The following is a 25172-nucleotide window of genomic DNA, read 5'->3' as shown; positions in this document are numbered from 1 at the left end:
TATAGCTATTCTGAACTATGCAGTTTATGAAAACTATGCAGCCCCTTCAGCAACTGAAGAATTTGAAAGTCAATTAAAACAAAATATAATTTTACATTAAATAAAAAAGTTTTAAACTTTAAAAAGTTTTAAAGTTTTAAACACATTTGGACAGTGAAGGAATGTCAGGATTCTTGCTCAGAAAAAGGATCAACATGCTCTGAAGTCAGAGCACAAAAACCTTTTTTGTAACAAAATATCGATTTCTGCTGTCCCTGTATCCATACATTATTAGCAAACAAAATATCACCATGCTACACAGTATCGATTTTTCCCCACCCCTAGTGGCTACGTGGCTACAGTCTCACTGACTGACCCACTCTTGCAGTCTGCCTCTAGTGGCCATTAGAGGAACTGCAGTATTTTTACGGTGCAGTTCTAGTTGTCTGGAGTGGTTTTGTTTTGCCGTTACGTCGAGCTCTGCACGTCACCCAGACTCCATAAGGAGGTGATGGAGATCTTTGATGCATTAATAGCAGCAGATTAAATTGACACCCCTCCCCCGCCCCAGCGGGCCTGCGCTCGTTAGTTTTTGGAGGTTTGATTCCTGGGAAAGCGGCGCAGGACCAGTTCAATATGCCGAGCTTTTGTTGAAACTGGCTGCTTTAGAGGGAAAGCTGCTAGTGTTGGTGAGTCGACCTGAGCTTCACGCCTCTGACACATGCTTGGGTCTGAAGGCTCCACTGTCTGATTTCCACCCAGGCCACTTTTTATCTACACTTAACTATTACACATAAATAATAAATCCACCTCGTGTCATGTGTGTGTTACACCTGCTTACCCGGCTGCTTTCAGCCTGTTTAACGTGAACCTGCCAGAGGAGTCATTCACACACCCTGGTCTCTGTTTGGTTTTTCCACAATAATGCAGAGTTTCATGAAGAAGCCATAAAGAACGGTGACTTGAACGTTCTTTCTTTGGAGTTTGACACATTTTACCGAGACAAAGGTAAAAGAAACCACACAGCAGGGACCCTTCTGCCTCTAAAACAAGACTTCATGTAAAAAATCATCACAGCTGATGAATAAGCGTCATCGTCTGTAGACGACAAACCGATGAGCTGCTCTGTGAGGCCTGAACACTGAGACGAGGAGAGGATGGGTGTCATTCGAGATGTGGGATGAATAGCACTAAAGTAGGACACACACACACAGAGTTTAGTGTGTCATTTGATGGCCTCCTCCCATCAGAGTGTGTGTATGTGGGATTGTATCTCACACACACACTGCTGGGTTTAAATTTAGGTGAGCTGCAGCTACCCTACACACACACACATATACTTGTACACCTGTCTTTGTGGGGACGTGCAGTCAACACCTCTCTAACCCAGGACCCCTGTTTTAATGTGTTTTTAAACATGAATCTGATTGTAAGATAAAGTCACGACATCTCGTCTGAACCCTCAAACAGCCTCTGAAGGTGTGTCTCCCACTCGCACAGACTCACACAGACCGCCGTCTTTATATAGCGGCGAACGCGCTAAAGTTAGCCTGAGTCAATATTACAGTGGTCCGTGTTTAGCTGCTCTGCTGTCTGATGCTTCACATGAAGAAGTCTGATTGTTGTTCACATCAGTGTTTAAGTCAAGTCTGTTTGGCTCATTTAGAGACATTTACAGTAAACCATCATTTGTGATCAAGTACACAACGTTCCTGCTCTGAGAGTTTACTCAGCGTGTTTATGAGTGAAAAGTCAGAGGGAACGTTTCAAGTATTGATTAATTTCCTACATAACGAGGTTAAAAAGTAGTAAAAGAAATCTGTGAATGTTTGAAGGTTTTAACAGGACAAAGGAGCAGAAAGCATCATTTTCTTGTCTTGAAGGACTTCCTCTCCTGATCTAAGACGCGTTAGTTTGTTGTCGTAAACTTTAGTTACGTTTTTAGGAGAGCCGGACTTCCTGCTGGGCATCAGCAGAGGAGCAGACTCGAGGATATAAACGTGGAAATCAGCAGAAACTGGTGTTTGTTTCAGCCGCTGTGTTTCTCTCTGACTCGACCTTGACCTGATGAGTTGTTGCAGAGTTTGCGTAACTCTGCTTGTTTGGTGTTCCTAACCCCCCTCAGACTGTTGTTTGTAGTCACCTGTGCAGGTTTTTAACTCTCCCACTGAAGCCGTTTTCTTTCTGTGAGCAGACGTGTGAATATTTGTCATGAAAGGAGTCCGAATGTGCAGCGTGACGCAGTTTTCCCTGCAGCAGCATCCTCTCTGCTCGTGCTGAATGACTTTTCCCTCCTCGACTATCGTCTGTGTGTTTTTGTGAGTTGGTGAAAGTTTCCTGGAAGCTCAGCAGAAGATGAACAACATCTCTGTCGTTACGTAACGCCGCCTCTCTGATAATAAAGGCTTCACATGGACCGACTCGCACACACAGAAAGAGGGGAGCTATTGTTTCTCCACTTCCTCCATCTCCTCCTCTGCTCTCCTGATGAGAGGCTGCTTCACTTCCTGTTAACCCCCTCTCTTCTCGTCTTTCTCCTCTTCCTCTTCGAGGGATGTTTGCTGTGGGTTAGCATCTAAAAACTTTTATTTAGCTCGCGTCATCTTGCTCTAATACAAAACTCCATTCAGAAAACGTTGTTTTTAGGTTGCAGCTTCTCTGCTGCTGTTTTTGGTATTAAAGGGAATTAGGATTTATTTTTTTCTATGAACCAAGTTAATTATTGACAATAATGATCAGATGCACTCCTGATCTTCGCTGGTAATTAGTGTAAAAGTCACAGATGTGTAGAGATTGTATAAATGCTTTTGCCATGAGCGTCGCTGTTTTCTTTTTTGTCTGGCTAACAGCTAAAAACCCAGTTAGCCTGGCGTGGTGCGAGGCATGTTGATGTCCTGAGCATTCACTCTGTATTTCTGCTAATTCAAGCAGTTTTCTGCCATTAAAAGTATCCAGATTACACGTCAGCAGCTCCTGTTTGAAGACATCCTTAAACTGTTATTTTTATCAGGCTAGTTTTGCATGTTTGGCTCTGTAAATATGAACATTTGGGGCTTTTTGTAGTTTTTAATTAAATATCAATATCTTATGGTTCTGCTTGTTAAACTCAGATGTATAAACCTGCTTGTAAACGTATAAATGCTGTTTAGCTAACTGTTCCCTATTAAAGACAGCTGAATTAGCTGTTAGCCGCTCCTGTTAGCGCTCGACTCATGGATGTTGTAATTATTCAGGTTCTTCAGTTATAATTGGCACGTTTCTTCCTTACTGAGCAGCTTCATGGATGTTTACGTTCATGGATGTGAGGACGGCGTGTCCTCAGACAGCGCTCGCCTGTCTCCGCGTGCTTCACGTGTGCGCGCAGAAACTTTGGTACTTCAAACCGCGAGCGGCCCGTCAGTCTTTGAGGCATAAAATCATAAAAGTGGAGATAAGCTGCTCCGAGCATCCTCCTCCTCCACCTCCTCCTCCACCTCGCGCCTTTCATCTGCTCGGCCCCCACCCTCCTCTAAACGTCCTCCTCGCCCTCCTCCCTCCGTCCGCCGTGACATTCTTTCACAGTCGAGGCGCTCGGACTTTGTCCTCGCAGTAAATACGGCTTTATTTGCTGTGAACGGGGTGAAGGTGTGTGTGTGTGTGTGTGTGTGTATCAGCCGTCACACACGCGCTGCAGTGGTAGTTAGCTTCACAAGCTGCTTATCAGCAAGACGCTCTCACCACACCCACACACACACACACACACACACACACACACACTGGCATCCCATACAACAGGTCTGTCCTCCACCCCTCCTCCATCCATCCATCAGCTCCACCCTGCAGCGCATTCAGAAGAGCATCCAAACACATTTTTCTTCACAAACACGAGCTCGATGAAACAATCTGAGAAAACAGGAAGGACTTGCTCCTCTTCAAAATAAAACTCAGAGAAAGCCATTGGAAGTATTTAAAGCGGACAGTCTTGTGTTGGAGGCCAGGCTGCGTGTTGATGCCGTCCTGTTTTATATTTAAACGTCAGGTAACAGGAGCAGTAAAAAGGGAAAGCCTTCACAAATATCATGAAACTGAAACTGGTGAATGTAAAGGCTGAAAATCAAAGTCATTTTCTATACAGGAAGTCATGTGATGCAGTGGAAAGCAAGCGTCTGTTGTCACAGTTTGAGGAAATTGTTTGACATTTCTTTGGGTGTAAAAAAGTCTCGTTGCTGAAGATGACGTGTTTCAGTTTTATGTTGAAGGAAGAAAAGGTTCCCTCCACAGTAAACTTTAATCCTGTAACTTCTTCGTTGGTGTAAAGTTGTGAAGATAAAGGTGACCTGCAGGGTCCTAAAATACCTCACACATCTAAAAACGAGCGTTTTCTAAATGGAGTTTTGTGCTGGAAACTTTGTGTGTTAATGCTGTCAAACGTGAGCATTGTTTTTATACCTTTGTGTGACTGAGTCCTTACAGTGGTGAACATTCAGCAGAGCTGTTATTTGTTGTGTGAAGCTGTCGTGGTGATGATTTGCAGCTTTAAAGGTCTCTAAGTGTCCCGCGTCTCTAAAAACGAGCGTTTTCTGAGTGGAGTCTGGCAGTGGAGGCAGAGTTGATGCTGTAAGAGTTAAAGTCAGAGCAGCGAGTTTAATGTTTGAGCGTGTTGTCGGTGCGAGCGACGATGATCTCTGAGCTCGCCGTCTCACGGAGGAAAGAGTTAACTGATGCAGCCTGCAGAGTCTTCCCCCTCTCTCTCTGTGCTCTGTCTGCTGCTCGCTCGCCCCCCCGCTCACCTTTTCTTGCTGACTAAACAGTTTTGTCAGCTGGCTGCTGCTGAGGATTGAGAGGGAGGAGGAGGGGGGAGGAGGGGGAGGAGGGGGGGGAGGAAGAGCGCGAGCATGCAAATAACCGTGGCGGTTAAATCAACAAAGGTAGATTTAGTTTTAACCGCAATCACTACCCCGGTCACTTCAGGAAAGTGTGTGTGTGTGTGTGTGTGTGTGTGTGTGTGTGAGAAATGCTCGTTTAGCTGGCGCTGTGGGGGCCGGTGTTAGATTTAGACCGAGTGAGGACCTCAAGGGTTCAGGGTGGTGGCTCGTATTCAAGTAAGGAGCTAAGGAAAGACGTCCATCCTTTGTTTACACTCTTCTTCCTTTACTTCTATTCCTCCTTATTTCCTGTCCTTGCTGCCTAGTACAGTTATCATACCCTGTTTCCTTGTTGCATCCCCGTCTCCCCTCCTTGTTTGTCTCCTCCTTTTCTCTCCTTGTTTATTTCCTTGATTCTTCTTCTTTTTATTGGCCTTTCTCTCCTTAGTTTGCCTCCTTATCTCCTTGTTCCTGTCCCCTTTCTGTTGCCCCTCATAGTTTCATTTTGTCCTTTTTGGGCCCTTCTGTGTTTCCTCTGTGGCTCAGTTTTGTCTCCTCGTTTTCTTTCTGGCCTCCTTACATCCTTGTCCACGTCTCCTTGTGTTCTTCTCTCTGTGTTTGTCTCCTTTTTTCATGCACCCTCACCTTGTTTCCTCTCTTGGTTTCCTTACTTTGTTTCTGGCTTCTTCTCCTTGGTTCCTTTGTTTCCTCATTTCCTACCCTCTTTCCTTTTTCTTTCCTGTTTCTTGCATCCTCTTCTACCTTTGACCCCTCCCCCTTTCTGCCTTTCTCTCCTTGTTTCCTTAGTTTGATCCTTTTCCGTCCCCTTGCATCCTCAGGTCAGTTGTGCTCGGCTCCTCCTGCAGATGTTGTCAGGTGAAGTTTACACAGTCGCTGTGTGCGTGTGTGTTGTTGTTGTTGTTGTTCAGGTGAATGGAGCCTTCACAGCCGTCCTCCATAATCCCGGTAATCTGACTGTTAGCTGTAATCTGACTCACACACACAGGCTCCGCCCTGCTGTGAACAGGTACCGCTGTTTGTTCTGCAAACACAGGACACACCTCGTTGCCGTGGCAACTGCAGCATTCCCCCAGACTTTTTTCTTTTCTGGACAGGTGACGTCCACGTTTACCTGCACGTGCGATCGAGGAGGAGGGTTGGATAGCTCCTTGCCTCCTCCTCCACTTTGTCTTGTTTCCTCTCCTTGCATCCTTCCCTGAGCTCTGCTGCCGTCACAGATGATAAAGTTCGGTTGAACCAGCGCATGATTTCATTTCATTTAAATGTTACTGAAACCTGATGATGTCATCACTACAGACTGTACATAAAAGACAGACTGAGTGATGAGTGAGCCTGCGAGTTTTGCTATGTTTCCATGGTTACCAGTTTTTGGGGCAGTTACACATTTAAAATAAATGAACTGAATGTTGAAAAACAGATCATCCATCCACAGCCACAGGGGGCGGAGCCTGTCCCAGCTGGCTCTCACAGGCGGTTTTTCAGGTTTCTGTTGTTAGAAAAACAAGGAGCAGTTTTCATCACCGAGTCGTCGTTTCCATCAGTTTTACTTTAAAATACAGGAGAGACGCCTGCTGAGGCTCGGGGTCACGTGACTTCATCCAGATCACTCCTCCTCCTCCCAGGGCTCGCAAAATCGCTAGCCCGACGTCTCGGGGCTAGCGATATCTCCGGTCAGGCGACCAAGATCTATCTCAGCCCGTCGGGCTATCGACGGGGCTATCGACGGGGCTATCGACGGGGCTATCGACGGGGCTATCGACGGGGCTATCGACGGGGCTATCGCTAGCTAGACGTCGGGCTAGCGATTTTGCGAGCCCTGCCTCCGCTGCTATTCTTCATCTTGTTTCTCCTTTTTTTGTGCTTTTATTTTGAAGTGACAATATTTACAGTTACTGATGACACACACACACACACACAGACCCTGTCCTCCAAATTACTTCATCACCACCAACGTGTGTGTGTGTGTGTGTGTGTGTGTGTGCTCTCAGGTGTGACTCGGGGGTTGTGGCAGTAGGTGTGCCCACCCGACTCCATTCAGCTTTCAGAGCAGAATAACAATAAACCCTCCCATGGGAAAGTGCTGGTGACACACACACACACACACACACACACACACACACACACACACACACACACACACACACACACACACACACACACACACACAGCTTTGTGTGTGTGTGTGTGCATGTGTGTGTGTGTGTGTGTTGCCCCTCAGGCAGACACACAAAAGGCCTCTGAGTCTTTTCACGCAGCTGAAACCTGGTCTTCATCAGCACCACGCCCTGCACACACACACACACACACACACACACACACACACACACACACACACACACATTGAAGTTTTTTCTTCTTTGTCGTTCGGCTGTTTCTCATCCTTGTTTCCTCTCCTCTCTCCTCTCTCCTGCTCTCTCATCACCTCAGGTTTCTCCTTTGTCTCCTTTTTTCTGGTTTAATCAACAACTTTCTTCTTCTTTTCTTTTTGCATCCGTCGCTGCTTCTCCTCATTCTTCACCTCTGACTTCTTTGTGTTCTTTTTATATTTTCTTCATCCTGTCTCTTCCTCTTCATCTTTAGCTCGTCACATTTTTTGGCCTACCCCCCCCCCCCCTCCTCGCTCTTCTCCTCCCCCTGCGGCTTCTCTTCCTCATTCCTTTGCTTCGCCGCCTTCATCTCTTCCTTCATTCCTCTCTCTCGGAGCTGGATGCTCACCGTTTCCTCACCAAGAAGAAAAACCTGAACGTGCAGAAAGTCTTAAAGACATAAAATGAATCTTCTCCAGATCAGGAATCGTGAACGTGTCCACTGAGCAGTTTGTGAGTGGAGCTGAGGATGAGTGTGAAAATGCTTTTATTGTGAAACTCTGAGCTCGATCGACTCGTCCGTTCTGTTTCTAACACAGAATAAAAGCTGCAGTTGCTCGGATGATTTGACGTGAACACACACACACACACACACACACACACACACACACACAGGCTGGTGTGTGTGTCGCCTTGAGGCCTCGCTGCATGCTCAAACAAGCTAAAGCCAGTCTGAGCTCTGAACTTACTGAGCAGAGGCTCGTCCTGTATTTGAGGTGATGAAAGAGCTGTGAGGGTTTGCACACAGGGGGGGATGAGGAGGAGGAGGAGGGGCGACTCTGTCAGGTCACATCCTTCCAGCATCCGCAGACACCTGAGCGCCGCCGAGGCTCCTCCTCATCCCCGTCCGCCTGCAGGAAACAAACTCCAGGTAACGTTTAGATCCCAGGTGTGCAGCTGGTCAGAATCGGAAAACCGGGACAGCGACCCGAACGCGTTTGTTACTCGTGTTAAAGTCACAGAAAACAAAGAAACGGCGTTTTCACCCGTCTGCGTGCAGCAGAGCGTCTTCCTTCCCGTCTGTCTGCTCCCATTGTTCTCTTTTCTTTCTGTGAACGACGCCACTCCTGCCATTCACTCCACCTTCACCTCTGTAAACACGTCTCAGGCTCCTTCCAGGACAGGACGGCCTGTCAGGAGCGAACAGGCCCCTCAAAATCCCCTTTATCCTGAGTGGGTGTGGACACATTTCAATTAGGACGGATAAACAGACTCCAGGCAGCGTCCCGTCAGAGACAGCAGCAACAGCCGTGCTCAGAGACCACAGGACGCGGTGGACACTGAGACACTGTTGCAAAAACTGAAATGACCTGAAGGCCAAAAAACGGCCTAAAAACATCATCAGTGAACCATAAGTGACAAAGATGGATGTCAAACGACTGAAACGAGACCAAAGAAGAGAAAAACTGATTTTCAGATGAAGACGTGACGCCCGGTAAGCGTGCAGAGAGCTCGAACATGACCGCACAGACACCGTGAAGCAGCCGCAGGACAACCGAAGTTTTGTTTTGGGACGGCGAGGAGTCGTCTGCAGAGGATTCACATCACAATGTAACGATACGTGCGCCGAGGCGGCGAGCTCAGAGAAGGACAGCGGGAACGACAAAGAGTAACCGGCCACGAAGAGGTGTGAAACGGGTCAGGACAGTCAGAGTAATCAGAGTATTCGGTCCAGTTAGAGAAAGATTTGAGGGCCGTGATTTTGTTGTCAGGCTGAAACCTGCTCACAGCATCTGAACGGGCATCCGTAAACCAACGCAGCGAGAGAACCACAGAGACGAGCCTCTGCTGTTATGGATGTGGCCAGCTGTGTGTGTGTGTGTGTGTGTGTGTGTGTGTGTGTGTGTGTGTGCGTGTGCGCCTCCTCCCACTCCTTCACTCCGACACACACCAGTGTCTGTCAGCCTGCAAATATGTGGGCTGTGTGTGTGTGGGTGCATTTTTGTGTTGTTCACACACAGACGTAACACTCCCAGTTGTGTGAGCAGGCGGCGTGTGTGTGTGTGTGCACGCCAGCTGCTGTGCGTGCGTGTGTGCAATGAATGTGTTGCTTGTTGAGCAGAGAGACAACTGCTGGATGTTGGAGGACGGAGAGACTGAAGTGATGGAAAGATGGGAGAGGAGAGGTTGAGAGGAGACGCTCGGCGGCTCAGAGGGAGAATAAAGTGGAGTTAAAGTTTAGAGGGTGCGAGGAAGGACGCGTTAATGTGTGTCAGGACGGGTTGGATTAGTTTGGCTGAACATTAAGACTGAGAGCCGGGAGCAAAGTTCAGCTGAAGGACTCGTGTTCTCCAGCCTGTTAAATAGATCGGACCGAGACGCTCGGCAACAACCAGGAGACGCAAAAGGACGGAAAATAAAGAGCAGACGGGCCCCAGGAAACTCCAGGAAACTCCAGGAAACTCCAGGAAACTCCAGGGTGCAGCCAAAAAAAGATGGAGAATTTTGTCAAACAAGTGAAGCAAAGCAACAAAAACACCACAAATGAACAAAACGACACAAAACTAGGTGGAAAAGTTTTCATACAAAACAACAAAAATGCACAAAATAAATGTTTCAAATCACCTGAACAAAGCGTCCAATCACAGGCAGAGAAGCTACACCTGAACCAGACGCCGCTGTGCCTAATAAACTGGACACTGAGCTGTGTGTCGGCATGACGCGCTAACATCTGCTCGCCGCGCTGAAGACGCTCACGGCGCAAACGTTTGGCTGAAAGTGCAGAGCTGGCAGGTTAGCATCTGCTAACACGTAGCTCGACCAGGTTAGCATCTGTCAGTGTGAATGAATGGAGCTCACAGCAGAGGCCGCTGGCTGTCTCCCACACCTGTTTGTGTTTGTGTTTGTGTTTGTGTGTGTGTGTGTGTGTGTGTGTGTGTGTGTGTGAGAGGGACAGCTGCTCAACACGCAACCCCCCCCCCCCCCCCCCCCACACACACACACACATCATGTCTGTAATTACAGAAGAAAGATGGAGGACAGTCTTTGTGTTCAGGTTAAACAGGATGAAGCATCAGTGGCAGTCTGGTGTTTGTAGTTTAATCATCAGTCTAAAGGACTACAATCGGACCAAAAAAACAAAACATGGAAAAAGAGATCAAAACCATAAAAATGTGACAAAAACAATGAAAGCAAAATGCTAACGTGACGACGGGGACGATAAACATGCAGAAGGATTTAAAACATACAAGAGAGGGCAACAAAATCACAAAATGTTGGAAATAAAAACCATACGATGCAAAACGCTACAAACCGCAGCGAATACACAAAAAGTTAAGATGCAAATGAAGAAACTAAGAGGCTGAAGTTCTGGGCCGTAAACCTACAACAATCAGCCGTGAGGAGGGAAAGAAGACGAGCGTTTGAAACCAGTTTTATTGTGTTGGTATTTGTGTGGGAGGCCGGCGGCGGCGCATTTCCTGCCCGTCTCCTCGCGCACAATCACAGCCGGCTGAGAAAGATGCTCCGTGTGCCTCCAAACTCTCCCGTGCTCCTCATCAGCAGTCAGCTGATGCCTTCTCTCGCTCGGATACAGGAAGTAATACTGCAGCGTCATGACGGGTCTGAGCGCGGCTTCCATCACACTCAGTCAGACATGTTGAAGCTCAGTTAACCAGTAACCGCGTGCACTGACTCATCCGAGGAGATAAGGATGCAGGGAGGGAGAGAGGAGGGTGGAGGTTGAGGCGGCAGCGGGAGCCTATCCGTCGTCAGGTTACGCGGAGGGTGGCGGGCCACCGGCCAATCAGGGCGCAGCAAAGTTTACAGCGTCCGTGCGGGATGAGCAGCGGCTCGTCTGGTCTGACTGGATTCTCCGTCTCAGGCGTTCGCTTCTTTCTCGGGTTCTCCTTCTTCTTTTCTCACTTCCTGTTTTCTCCTCCACACCCTGTGGATCCTCTCTCTCTCTCTCCATCTCTCTCGACCCGCTCCATCCCCGCCATGCGAGCGCAGGTTGTGAAATAGTTCAACGAAACGCCCCGTTTCTTCGTTCAGAGGCCCGAGTGGCACCCGAGGACATCGTCCCAAAGCAAACAGCAGCAGACCGAACGTGTTCCCAGCAGAGTAAACACGAGCGAACCGCCGACGTTCAAACACCAACAGCAAAGACGTGACACAGGACGCCAAACGGATACGTTAAAGGCTGAAAACGACACAACTGAGACATAAAACAAAAAATGACACAAAACAAACTCCAGGTGATAAATCTGAGCAGACACATGAGGTCAGAAAGGTTTACGGGGACCAGGAGCAGAGAAGAAGAGTCACGTTTCTACGTTAGCGTCACATTTATTCAGTTTTTCGCTCGTTGAAACAGCGCATGGAAAACAGGAAGTGCCAACAGCAAATTCTGCTTAATTTTCCCAAACGTGCACAAACTCACTCGTCTAACTCTCACTCTTATCTAATCCTCCTTTTCTCTATAACTCGCACAGGTTTCTGCCTCTCAGGTGTTTCTCCTCCTCTCCTCCTCCCTCTGCACTTGTCCATGCCTGTCACCCGTCAGCAGAGCGGCATTCTTCAGCGCACGCATTCCTCGTCCCGCTCGGCGAGTTATTTTTACCATCAGAGTGTATTACAGGGCCCCGCTCTGCCGCTGGCTGCTCGCACACAGTTAAAAGCATCATCACCGAGCTCCTCCTCGGGTGTTTGTCACGGCTCACATTCTGTTCCCAGTCAACCCAGTTACTCTGTGACGCGCTCTAACCAGAACACGCCGGTGCCGTGGCCTGATGGGCCACTTTAAGCTCTGATTGATCAGCTTTAACTTGATTTTCAATGCAGACTTGCTGAGTAATTGGAGGCAGTTTGTTACTTTTATGAAAATCACATGATGCTGTTTGCAGACCCTGGATTGGTTATGTTCTGCTAAAACATAAAAGATGGATGGATGACTGTTGACAAATCAAAATCCAAGCAGTGCAAAGGCTTAATGCTAACCTGAAAATGAAGCTAATTTCACAATTTATATTTAGACTTCATTAAAAGAATCGGCGTCATCAACATGGCGAAATCTCCAGTTTACATGCTAGCTGTTAATGCTAACATAAAAAAATGCTATTGTGGTGCACTGTATTTATATATTATGAAAAGATCATATTTCCTCTGTTAGCGTGATGTAAAAGCTACGTGTCAGTTTACGCTAATGACTCATTTTTACGTAAAGGTAAAAAGCAAATGTAAACATGCTAGCATGAGGTTCATGTGAGTACGAGATGCTAATGCTACTTTGTAGTCCTGTGCCTGTTTGGCTTTTTAAAAAAAATACTATCATTAATGTTGTTAATTCATTATATCGCCTTTGTTTAACATAACTGCATCATCTGTTGCACTTTAACATGTTAGCACAGTAGCATGTAGTTTATTTATATCATGTATTTTATTTCAAAGATATTTTTTAAATTATTGTTATTATTAGTAATCATTAAAACAAAGATTTCACTTCGACTTTGTCTATAAAACCACATTAACCTTTAGTTTATTAATCTTACTTATGATGCTAACAAGATAAAAACAGAAACTTTGGCTAGCATGGGTTAAAGTTAAATCGTGTATAATTTAAGATCTCTTTAACTTAGGTTTCGATACTTACAGTTTTATAGTTGGACCTGCAGTGATGTCTCGAAAAGACAAAGGTGACGTGGACCCCCCTGACCCACCCGTATATACGCCCATGCTTGCACTGACACAGTATCTCTGACACTGAGTACGAGATGCTAATGCTACTCTGTAGTCCTGTGCCTGTTTGGCTTTTTAAAAAATTACTATCATTAATGTTGTTAATTCGTTATATCGCCTTTGTTTAAAATATTTAAATTTTCCAGAGAAACCCGAGGGATTAATAAAGTTTTATCTTATCTTATCTTATCTTAACTGCATCATCTGTTGTACTTTAACATGTTAGCACAGTAGCATGTCGTTTATTTATATCATGTATTTTATTTCAAAGATATTTTTTAAATTATTGTTATTATTAGTAATCATTAAAACAAAGATTTCACTTTGACTTTGTCTATAAAACCACATTAACCTTTAGTTTATTAATCTTACTTATGCTAACAAGATAAAAACAGAAACTTTGGCTAGCACGGGTTAAAGTTAAATCGTGTGTAATTTAAGATCTCTTTAACTTAGGTTTCGATACTTATAGTTTTATAGTTGGACCTGCAGTGATGTCTCGAAAAGACAAAGGTGACGTGGACCCCCCTGACCCCCCCCCCCCCCCCGTATATATGCCCATGTCTGTTTAGATAAGTTCAATGATGAAAACTGTCTACTGTTAGCATGTAGCATGATGCTAGCATGTGCAGTTAATGTGGGTGTTAATGAATCATCGGGAGCTTGTGTTTTGTTTTAAAAGGATACAAAGTTTCAAAGTTTGAAACAGCTGTCTTGGAAGATTAGCTTCTGCCTTGATGCTAGCATCTCGCTCACATCAGGGCCTGTGTATCGTTTCATAGTCGTTATGTGCTTTATATTCATTAACCTAAAGTTTTGACCCTGCTGGTATTAGCAGTGCTGGCAGCTCTGGTTTCCAGTTTTAAGCCGCGCGGAGCCGTTTAGTGCTGCAAAGCTAGAAACAATGCAGCAGGCTGTGTCTGCAGCAGAACAAAGCTAAAGTGAGTTAGTGGGGCTAGCTCATTAGCTGCTGGCTTAGCGGGGGCTTTGTGTGGTGGTGGGGGAACACGGTGATAAATCCTAGTTTAGGTGGGAGCCGTGGCACCTCCCTGTATCAGCTTACACCTCCTTTATCTGCAACAATACTCAGCCCATTAACACTGACGACAGGCCCTCAGCAGCAGATAGAAAACCTGTTTGTGAAACTCACGATAGCTTGATTTTAAAGTGAACAGCTAGAGAAATGCTGGTTTTCTTTAATCCTTTGTCTGTTGTGGAAGAAAAATAGACACGCACACAAAAATGGGTCCAGGGTCGGACACATGCAGCTCTCTCTGATTAACGGGAGATGAACGTGCTTGCTATAGACTTCTGCAGGATGCAGGATGTGCTAAAGGTGAATTTGGCTTTATTTTTCAAAGCCTGTGAATAATCACATTTTTCACTTTTCCTTGGTTTCTTGGCTCGTTGCTGGCTCAGGAAGTCATCAGTTACAGACTTATTTTTCTAAAACTGAATAAATCCAGACTCAGAATATCTCAGTTGTTCATTTTTTTGTGGTTTCTAAGTGATTCTTGGCTCACAGCACTGATGCTTTAACATTAACAGATATTTTTGGACATCTTGTACTGATATTTAGTTCTACATGTATTTATCTGCATCCTCGCCTTCCTGTAAACGCAGACTTCTCTCAGGCGGTGATGCGGGTGCAGACGTTTTCTATCCTCCCTCATCCTCCTCACCTTCAGTCTCAGCTGCCTCCTAATTGGTCTTACCAACCCTGTTAAGCTCTTAATCTCTCTCTCTGTCTCCTGCCCCCTCCATCATCCCTCCATCCGTAAATACGTCCCTGAGCTGTGCAGCCTGTTGCATCCCTCTTATCCCTCCATCTTTCCTCCTTTCCAGCATATCTTTTGTCTTCTTTTCGTCTCGCCCTCCCTCACCGTAACCTCGCTTCGCCCTGTCTGACAGATTAGCGTCTTTGGGCAGCTCAGTTAAGCCTCTGGGTTTCTTCTTCTGCACTTTTTTATTTCTGAAGCTGTAAATAAGAAATAAAATGTCCTGACAAACGTCACTGCTGCGGGCAGATATCAGCAGATAGCAGGTATCTTTCTGTTACCCATAATGCACCGGGCCACTCTGGGCCTTGATGGCGCCTCCACAGTTCAGTTTGTGTTTTGTGTTATCAGCCGTGATTGTATCAGCACATAATGCAGCACACTGACCTCTGTACTCGCTTTATTTGTAATGCTGGACCTGAAGGTGTGTGTGTGTGCATGTGTGTGCGCGTGTGTGTGTCGGTGAAGTCAGACTCTGAGCTCACCTCTGCGTCCCTGAAGCTCTGTGTGTTGTTTCTGCATCGTTTACTTTGTTTATGTGGACGCGAGCGTTTACAGTCTGGAAACAGTAAAACAGGGCGCGTGTCCGTGGAAACGCTCGCTGTGGGCGGATCCATTTTCATTGTTTAAATTGTTTGGGTGAAATCAGGGGGCTGTTTCTTCTTCCACAGGGGGCGCTGTCGAGCTCGGCCAGAGTGTATATTCCACGATGTAAACCGCAGCAGTAAATGATCGAGGGAATAGATGTAGTTTCTGTTTCTATTGTAGTAAAATCTGTGATTATCGTCACGGCAACAGGAGCCGTGTACGCTCAGTACAAAAGCCTAATAAATGTGAGCATGCTAAGTGAGCACTAGAGGTGGGAATCACCATACAACTCACGATACGATATTATTGCAATTTTTTAAAAATATTTTGCGATATTCAAATTCTGTACATAAAGGTAAATAAAAAAGTTTTAAACTTAATTAAAATAAAACATGTCTTAAATTAAAATAAGTAAACACACATTTGGACAGTGAAGGAATGTCAGGATTGTTGCTCAGAAAAAGGATCAACATGCTCTGAAGTCAGATTACAAAAACCCTTTTTTGTAACAAAATATCGATTTCTGCTGTCCCTGTATCGATACATTATTAGCAAACAAAATATCACCATGCTACACAGTATCCATTTTTTCCTCACCCCTAGTGAGCACTGCTGTATTCCAGTATTTACGGTAAAACGTTAAACAGTAAAAACCTGATAAATGAAAATGCTAATTACAGCAATGACACAGCTCTGTGTGACGCCCACTGTGGGAGTGGATAATGTCAAATAAAACCAGTGTTTCTACAAACTGCAGCTTGTGAGCTGCTGCACACGTAGTTTTACTTTAAACAGAAAATAATGCAATGATAACAGAAGTGAGCAGGTTAGCTGCACTCGCGTCTGCTGTGGTGTTTCCTGAAAAGGGGAATATTTGTGTTATTCTGGAACACATCGAGTCCAGATGTTCACGTTGGTGCATCCAAACTTGATGTTTGTTTTTCACAAGTTTGTTGTTGTTTCTGTATTTGTGTGTAAACGTGTGTTTGTGTTACTGACGGTCTCTCTGTGCTCTCCTCCCTGCAGTGTGAGCAGTGGTTGCAGACACACACACAACAAACCCCGCCCCCTCCCGCCCCGAGACAGATTCGAGCGAGCGTTGCTTTACGAAAAAGACGGGTAAATATGCTCCTCCCTCCTTTCTCATCTTCATCCCACCGCCACCTTCACCTCCTTCCCCTCCTTCCTCCTCCTCCTCCTCCTCATTGTTTCGCCATCTTTCATCCACCTGAAGTTAAACGCTCACCTGTAAACGCTTCCAGGCTCCGCCTCTTTGGTAGCTCTGGGAATGAACGTTTCTTCCTGTTTCTCGCGGCACAGTCTGCCATCTTTGTTTCAGTGGCTTCTGCTTCAGCTTGCATGGCGTTTGGCCGTCTCTGTCCCTGTCAACGCTTTGACCTGATTCCAGATGTGTTTGCTCCTGGAAGTGTTTCAGCGAGTTTTCCGGCTTTCCGAGGAGACGGAAGGTTGGACGTTTTCATAAACGCCTCTTCAGTCTTCTCTCTGCGTCCCGCCTGGTTTCACCACTTTATCTACGAGCTCCTGAAGCTCCTGAAGCTCCTGAAGCTCCGTTAATGTTTGTGACAGTGATGATAACCAGACTTTACAAACACACATTAGAACCACAAATAAAACTCAATAAATAAACATTAAAGGAAACAAACGGAGTTGAAATTACATAATAAGATACCTGCAGTGTGATTGGTGTTTGGGCAGATGGCCCCGCCCTCCCTGAGCCTGATTCTGCTGCAGGTTTCTTCCTGTGAAAAGGGCGTTTTTCCTCCCCACTGTCACACAGTGCTGCTCATACGGGGTCGTCACCTGGTTGTTGTTGTTGTTGTTGTGAAGCTGAGAAAGTTTTAATTGAAGCATCAATCAGAAAAGAATAAAAACATGGAAATGAAAGCGATTCACTTTAAAAACTATTATGTTAAATAAATATATATATAATTAAGCATTTCAGTTACATCTCTGTTGTTTTGTTCTTTTAAACCATGTATGAAGGACATTAGTTTACTTCAAGTCTAAAAGGGAACAAAAACACAACATAGAAACTGTAAAAGTTTACACATTTAAAAAAAAATCACTTTTAAAATTTATAGCAGGAGTTTTAATAAAAATGTGTTTTTATTTAATTAATGATGTTGTATTAATACACAAAAACATTTATTTTTCAATAACTATGAAAGTATTATTAGTACTTAAGAAACATTTAATGTTTAATTACCGTAATATTACAGTTATTCTTTTTTAAATTAACTCTTTGACAGCTTTCAAAGAGTTTGAAGCGTGACGATAATAATGAGACAAAATAAAACACTAAATATTACATTAGAAACTTTATTTTAATTTAAAATAAATTTTATTTTATTTATTTTATTTTATTTTATTTTTTTAATTTGTTAAAGATCTTCATAGTGAAACAGAGTGTGAAGTGTTTGGTAGGAGGGGAAAAGATGGGGCAGCGCACACACACACACACGGGAGGATGGATGTGTTGAGGAATCTGCTTCCTGATTGGCTGAGAGCTGCAGACATTTTCCACTGTGAGCGTGCTCGGTGGTTGGCTGAGACGCTCCCCTCCCCCGCTCTGCCTGCCGGCTGCGGTATGCTGTACAGTGGAGCCGACACACCGTCGATGCTATCTCAACACTTTATCACGCCGGGTCTAAACTCCACACACACACACACACACACACACACACACGCACACGCACGCACACACACACACACACACACAGAGGAAGCAGTCAATGTGTAACCGAGCTGGAGGGCAGCGAGCAGGCAGAGGGGAGATGAGCAGAGGAAGAGGAGTTAGAAACAGTTTGTAAAAGGCCGATGGAGGAGGAGGTGGAGGAGGTGGAGGAGGTGGAGACGGATGGAGGACGTCTCTGAAAGGCTGTGGACGTGCTGTCAGTGTTTAGGGATGTTTGACCTGTTTTTAAATATAAACATGGTGTCCTGGGAGGGCACCCCCTCTACTGATATCTGATTGGCCATCTCTGGTGCCACCCCCGATTTGCGCTGCCATGTCAGTGCAAGCATGGGCGTATATATGGGTGGGCCAGGGGGTCCACGCCACCTTTTTCTTCTCACATCACTGCAGGTCCAACTATAAAAGTGTAACGTGCACTGTGCTGTGTTTGTTACAGCTACAAACTCGTCAGAACGATAAACGATAATTGGATTTAAAGACGTAAATATTAGTGTTCAGTCACGTTTCAGTGTGGCAGCTATTTTGTTACAGCGCAGGTTTAAAATCATCTTCACCAGACGTCACTCTGCTTCGGTCTCAAACTCAGCTCTGGGTCCCCCCTTAGAAATCGGGGAGTGTGCCACCCCATCCAAAACCTCTTATATACGCCCCTGCTTCCACGATTCCTTTGAAATCCTCCCGTGATACAGCCGTTCGCTGTGTGGCGATTACAAAAGGGAGTGGAGCTGCATGTGGTGCCTGGGCGTAAAGAATAAGACCTCTGTGCTTTTGGGTTCAAGTCAACAGTTGGTGTTTTTTCTCTCTTCAACAAAAACGGCTTTTGTGCTTCTTGAGGTGGGAAAGTCGCTGCCTTGACATTAAAAACTGGCGCCTGTTTATTTTGATGCTCTTAGATGTTGATGTTAGCAGAAAGCAGCATGAAGGCGCTGATGTCCAATTTAGAACTTTTTTGCCAATTTTCTGGAAATTCTGTGAACACAATATTTTGAAATCAGTGTTTTTCTGATGACGTGTGGCTGTGCTCGGATCAAATAAACATCTGTCTACATCTGCGCTGAAAGTTGGTCATGTTTTCAGAAAGAAGGCAACACACGACATGCTTTTGTCCGTGCAGCTCAGAGAAAGTCGTCTCTGCCTTGGGATATTCAGCTTTTAGTTTCACAAGTGTGCGTTAACAAGTTTGGGCAGAGTTCTGCAGCGAGGAAACAGGAACGTCGGGATCGGCGGAGCGGTGGAGGATGGGTGATGGCAGCTGAGTGTTAGATGGAGGCTCGGGAGGAGAGGCGGGGGGAGGGGGGTCATGCCCATCAATCTCTCTCTTTGCGAGCGCACATGGGGAAGCAGCAAAACGCTCTCTTGTGACTCCCGTGAGTGTGAACTTCCTGTTGTGGTTGACCAGCGCAGAAACAGAAAGAGATAAAGAGGCTCTGACTTTCTTTCAGTTTCTCTTGCGAGTTTGGTGAATTCCCATGAATAGCACTTCTCTCCATCACTGTCACAAGGTTGGAAATCATCCCAGGGTTTCCTGTCGGGAACCAGTAGATTATGGATTAGATCATCAGGTTGTGAGTTTAGACGTTTACAGCGTTACAGAGGCAGCCCTGACTGCTCGACGCTGCAGCCAGCGCCGTATTTCATCACAGCGTTGATATTCTTAGATAATCAGCGCTGACGCTGCCAAGCATCCAGCGCTAATGTGCGCTGAAAATGAAGCAAACGCAGATGCATCAATGGCTGCAGTTCCTCTAATGTCCACTTGGGGCTAATTCAAGCTTTGTGGATCTTACTTGCTATAAAAGGCACAGCACAAGTTATTTATTTTTAACTGTTAATCGTGCAAATACACAACACTGCAGTTCCAGAATAAGAACGTGTTGCTAGAAATAAGCGAAGTCGCTCCTGTTTAGATGAACAGTGTCACAGTGCTGTTCTGAATGAGGCCGAGAGGGTGATGGATGAATAGATGGAGGGAGAGTGACAGTTTAGGGAGGTGTAATAAATAGCCAACATATGGTGACTGGTTCCTGGCCTCCCCCTCTCTCACTTCTCTATCTGCCCATGCATCCCTCCATCCCTCTGCTCACATCTCTCCTGCTAAACACAGACTGTTAGCTGACACCAACTCGCAGATGCAAAAACACAGTGGTATAAATACAAATGGAAAAGGTTAGAAAAAGGAGGAAGAGGAGAGAGCTGACCATGGCCCAGTCTGCTTTCTATACAAGTTTTCCTCTGGCCTTTAGCCATTAATTGATGCTAGATAAGGTTTCTAATGTTTGCTAACGTAACCATAAAGCCGTTTACAGCTGGGCCGTTTTGATTCACCTCGTGAATTTATGAAAACGAACACAGACGAGGCTGTTCACACCAGCAGCTAACTCACCAGCACTGTTAAGCATATACAAACTACAAAAAGTAAAATGAATTTACATGTTGGTGGTGATTACTGTCTGAGATTAATAATGGCAGCTGCTAGGCTAATGCTAGGCTAATGCTAGGCTAGTGCTAGGCCAATGCTAGGCTAATGCTAGGCTAATGCTATAAAACATAGCTAGTGTGAGAGAGGGAGATTATCTATAACTTGGACTTCATAAACTTGTGACAGGTATTTATCATAAAAGAAAGAAGCTGGTGAACTAGCCTCTTATCATGCTAGATGCTAACTTTAGTGCCAGAGCCTCTAAGGCAGGGGTGTCGAACTCCAGTCCTCGAGGGCCGGTGTCCTGCAGGTTTTAGATCTCACCTTGGGTCAACACACCTGAATCACATGATGAGTTCGTTACCAGGCCTCTGGAGAACTTCAGGACATGTTGAGGAGCTAATTTAGCCATTTAAATCAGCTGTGTTGGTTCGAGGACACATCTAAAACCTGCAGGACACCGGCCCACCCCTGCTCTAAGGCATGCTAGCCAACATTAGCTATTAGCACAAGGTAAAAACGGGATTATATCAGAAGGTTAAAACATAAAGTTCATGCAGACTTATCTGTAGTAAAATTATAAAAGCTTGCATGTTTCGGCTTCCTAGTTTTCAAAGTGAATAAAGAAAAAGGACAGAGAGGATGCTCTTAATCCTCATTTACCCCACACATCCATCCTGTGCTGTGTCCACCCTCTCTCTTTAATTACCGTCTGTCACTGGGTTACATCTTCACACAGTTGGTGCACAGCAGGAGGTTCATGACGTTAAACTTAACTAATTCTGCTGGTTAAATACTTAAAATAGGGACAGAAATTAATATCACTCCATTGGTAAAAACTTTATGACATTCTTGCTTTCACAACAAATTTGAAAAGCACAGAAATGAACTGAAAGGGCTGTACCCTATCAGGGGTGTACTGCGTAGGTGTCATGTGACTGCACCTTTTAAAGTTAAGAGTTGAAAGTGCGCCACTGCCACAGCGTCCTCCTAAGGTCGAAAGAGGGTGACGGTCCTTACAATGGCAGATGTACGAGTACACACCCACACACTCGTACAGATTCATGCTCAGTGGCTCCAACACGGTGACCTTTTTCTGCTTTTGCATGGATGTGCAAGAATGTCAGGATGTCAGAGCTGTGTGTGTGTGTGAGTGTGTGTGTGTGTGTGTGTGTGTGTGCAAGTCTGTAATACTGTGTGTGTGTGTGTGTGTGACAGAGTGAGTCAGGAGGGAGTGTTAGAGTGTGTGAGAATGATGGCTGGGAACAGATGTAGTAACATCAGCTATCTCACACACACACACACACACACACACACACACAGTGCTCAGACTTCGTGCTGCGTTCAGGGACCGTTCCTTCTAAACTGGTTTAAACATCGTCATAGATGTTTAAAACTTTGGCGCAGACTCTGCAGTTGCGTTGACACGTGCACGTGTTGGCGCCGTCTCTCAGTTCGCGGCGTCCTGAGCAGCCGGGTTAGGACGGTTGATTTTGGGAGGGTTCTCTTTCTCCATCCTTTTTTTCCCAGCCTCCTCTGCCCTCTCCTCTCACAGCCATCTGTTGCCGTTCGTTTCTGCGGGCTGTAAAAAGTGCTGCCCGAGCACTCTGGCAGCCAATCACAGCGTCCAATTGCGTGTGCGCGCGTGCACCTGCCGTGGCCATGTAACAGCGTGTCACGCAGGAGCGGTGATACACTCAGAGGTCAGTGGAAACACGGCGCGCTCGCTGCCAGCTGTCAGCGCTCTCTCGCCGCGTTCCACTCGTCCTTTCTCTTTTCTTCTCCTTTTCTTCTTCTTTGGTTTCATTCGCTGTAACTGACGTGAAATCTGTGCAGTAAAGTCGTCGCGCTCACGTCGTCAGACCTGTGTTGATGCTACGATCACATAAAGATGTTAAATTTAAGATCTTTAGACATCAGAGTATTTGTTTTCATTTGTTCCCACTCTTCAGTTTTTTATAAAATGTGGCGAAGCCGCTGCGTTTAAAGCCCGTGAATGTTTGTGGAAATAACGGCGCTGCCCTGCAGGTACACGACAATAACGGTTTAATGCTGTGGTGCAACTCGCTGTGCCGAAATCAGGAAGAGCACCGCTGACGAGGATGTGATGTCAGCGTGACTCAACTGCTGGCCACAAACATGGCCACCGCGGGAGGGTAACGCTGAAGCGGCGCCACTCTGCGACGCGCCAACTAGTGTCGGGCTGATGGGAGGCGTCCATTGGCTCCTTCATCACTTTTAGGACTCGCTGCTTCTTTCACTTCCTTCTTTCTTTGAACTAGGAATGTCCAACACACACACACACACACACACACACACACACACACACACACACACACACACACACGCAGCCTCTCTCTGAGCTGCAGGAGGAAGTGGCCGGCTCTGGAGCGCTTCTTCCTCTGAGGGCAGACAGGAAACTGTAATTAGCTTTCGTCTTCTCCTCTCTGCAAAAAGCAGAAGTGCCCCTTCTCTCCTCCTCCTCCTCCTCCATCTCTCCCTCACATGTCGCTCTGAGCTGGTAGAAACAGGTGTGGGGGCTGCAAACCCAACGTTTGGCCCCCTCTGGTCCAATGGGCGCTCGGCCAGAGCTGCTGTTGTTTGCTCATGGTCTTCCTCTGCTGTCTCTCTTTAAGTGTCAGAGTAAATCAGAAACAGTGTTTAAAACATGCAGACAAACTGAAATTCGTTCATCAAACTGCTTCTTTTTAAAAAATCTTTCTCAGGTTTGCAAACTTTGTTTTCTTCCTGCTGAAGCTGCACGTCTGCAGCACTCGCAGGCTTTGAACGGTTTTCTTCAGTGAAACCAGAAACTCCAGCTGCATGTGTCCGGGGAAAGTCAGCACTGCTCAGCTCCCGTGCTATTCTGATCTCAGTCAGCCGTCACACCACTCAAAAATCCTCATGTCCCCCCTGACAGGAGTTTGTAACAATCGGCCGAGCCTTTGTTTCCTGTGCACGCGCTCGCTAAAGCATCACAGCTTTAAACGCACACATCTTTAAATGGTGGGACGGGTTAGAGGATGGTTACTCTCTAATAGTGTGTTTGTCTATTGCAGCAGTCATGGAGAACTCCACAGAGGAGCGGCAGGAAGGGGGAGGAGCCAACACTGAGCTGACTGAGGAGGAGGAGAAAACGCACAAAAACCTCAAAGGTGCGCGCCGAACCCCCGGTGAACATTTCATGGTTTTAGCTAACAGAGTGATAACAGTCAGCGATGCTGCTCTGCAGGAGCGATCAACGGCGTGACGGAAGGAGCGAAGGAGGCGGCGAGCGGAGCAGCGAAACTACAGAACGGAGACAAAGGCGGAGGAACCGCGGGAGGCGGCGGAGGAGAAGACCTCTCCTCCATTAATGCCATGATGTCAGCAGTGATGTCAGCAACAGGGACCATTAACGGCGGAGACGGTGGGAGTGGAGCCCCTTCAGCCTCCTCCTCCGCCGGCCCCTCCCCCAGGTGATTACAGCGAGTCTTCAAACTTTATTAAAACTTTAAAAAGTTTTAGATGATGAGCTGAAGTCGATATTTAGCTTCAAACTTGAATTAATTTCTGCAAGTGTGAGTCGAACGGTGTCCACAGAGCTACGATCTGTGGGTGGAGGATGACACGTCTGCAGGTTAACGCCATTGATTAAGATCTGGCCAAACGTAGCTGCAATCCAGAGAGATTCATCACAAACAGGAAGTGCTGATAGACGGCTCGGCTGCTTTCAAAATCTAAAGAAATGAACAGGATTTAAATGACAGCTCACAGAACAACAGGAGGTCATTTCAGGTGTAAGTGTAATTACTCACATACAGGCGGGATTAAAGAAGCACAGCAGGAAACATGACGACAGCCACACCTCCCATCAGGATGAAGCCGCTTACTTATTAAATAGATTCTGTCCTCTGGGACTCTGCAGAAAACACTCGTTTTAAAACAAACCAAACACTGTCGAGTCTTTAAACTTTTTATTTATGTGTGAAATGTTTTGTCTTCTTCTCCGTTTGAAGCCCTTCACCGAGCAAGTCCCTCACGGCAGCCATGCGAGCCCCTCCCGGTCGCAACGCACGACGCAACCAGGTACGCGACACCTCGACCGCGCCGCTTCGGCCCGGCCTCCACCTTTGCCGTCCACAGCAGGACGCGCAGCTTCTCCTCTTCCCTCCTTTTCATGTGTTTCTGCCTCGTCACTGTGGTTTGTTTCTCCCATCACGCTCGCTGGCATTCCACGCCGCGTCAGAACTTCCTGTGGTTGAACAGGAAAAGGAAAGCGCTGCCTCTGAGTGGAGGGTGTGTGTGTGTGTGTGTGCGCAGTAATTTGTAGAGATTGTTTTCTCAACGTTTCCTCCCAGAATGATGAGCAGACGAGGCCTGACTGTGAGGACATTTAGCCGTCTGCCTCGGGTCACGATTTGATGCACCTTCAAAGAGGTCATCGAGGCCTTTTAGACGTGTTTCAGGGTCGTCTGTCTGTGAATGAATCACGATAACATGAGTCCCCCTAAATCATTATATTAGCACGGGTCCCCACGATGATACAAAGACAGATTTGTGTGTGTACAGCTCCGCAGCTCGGTTGCTGTTGCAGCTGGATGCGAGGCATCGGCTGACATTAGGTCATCGGGTCAAACTGGGGCCACTTCAGCCCACATCTGGACACAGCTGTCAAGCCACAAACATGCTCCACGGGGTGAAGCCTGGTCCAGCCGCCGCCGTCATGTGACCCGCGCGCTGTAATGTTTTGACTGTGGTGATTTCAGCCTGGTTTTTGTGGTAGCATGTTTTAAATATAACAGA

At 46.3% G+C, this 25172-nt stretch overlaps 1 protein-coding gene and 1 long non-coding RNA gene across 5 annotated transcripts in view; both read left to right on the top strand.

Annotated features, from left to right (window-relative positions):
* rreb1a (ras responsive element binding protein 1a) overlaps positions 1–25172 on the top strand; it is a 50249-nt gene that overhangs the window by 8464 nt on the left and 16613 nt on the right. Inside the window, exons 2-5 of one of the 4 annotated variants that reach the window (XM_085171644.1) lie at positions 16279–16371; positions 23450–23542; positions 23620–23845; positions 24386–24455. In XM_085171644.1, coding sequence (XP_085027770.1) covers positions 23452–23542; positions 23620–23845; positions 24386–24455 — 387 coding nt within the window. In that variant the 5' untranslated portion in view covers positions 16279–16371; positions 23450–23451. Of the gene's footprint in view, positions 1–16278; positions 16372–23446; positions 23543–23619; positions 23846–24385; positions 24456–25172 lie in introns of all 4 variants that reach the window. The other 3 variants (XM_085171643.1, XM_085171642.1, XM_085171641.1) reach the window with 3 other exon arrangements.
* LOC146511933 (uncharacterized) lies at positions 141–15632 on the top strand. The gene is made up of 2 exons (XR_014875953.1): positions 141–4566; positions 4602–15632. It is a non-coding gene; the product is annotated as an uncharacterized LOC146511933 (long non-coding RNA).

Source organism: Neolamprologus multifasciatus, chromosome 9, assembly GCF_963576455.1.
Source record: "Neolamprologus multifasciatus chromosome 9, fNeoMul1.2, whole genome shotgun sequence".
In the NCBI taxonomy this organism is placed as follows: domain Eukaryota; kingdom Metazoa; phylum Chordata; class Actinopteri; order Cichliformes; family Cichlidae; genus Neolamprologus; species Neolamprologus multifasciatus.
Note: the sequence above shows the minus strand (reverse complement) of the source record. Positions and strands in the feature narration are given on the sequence as shown.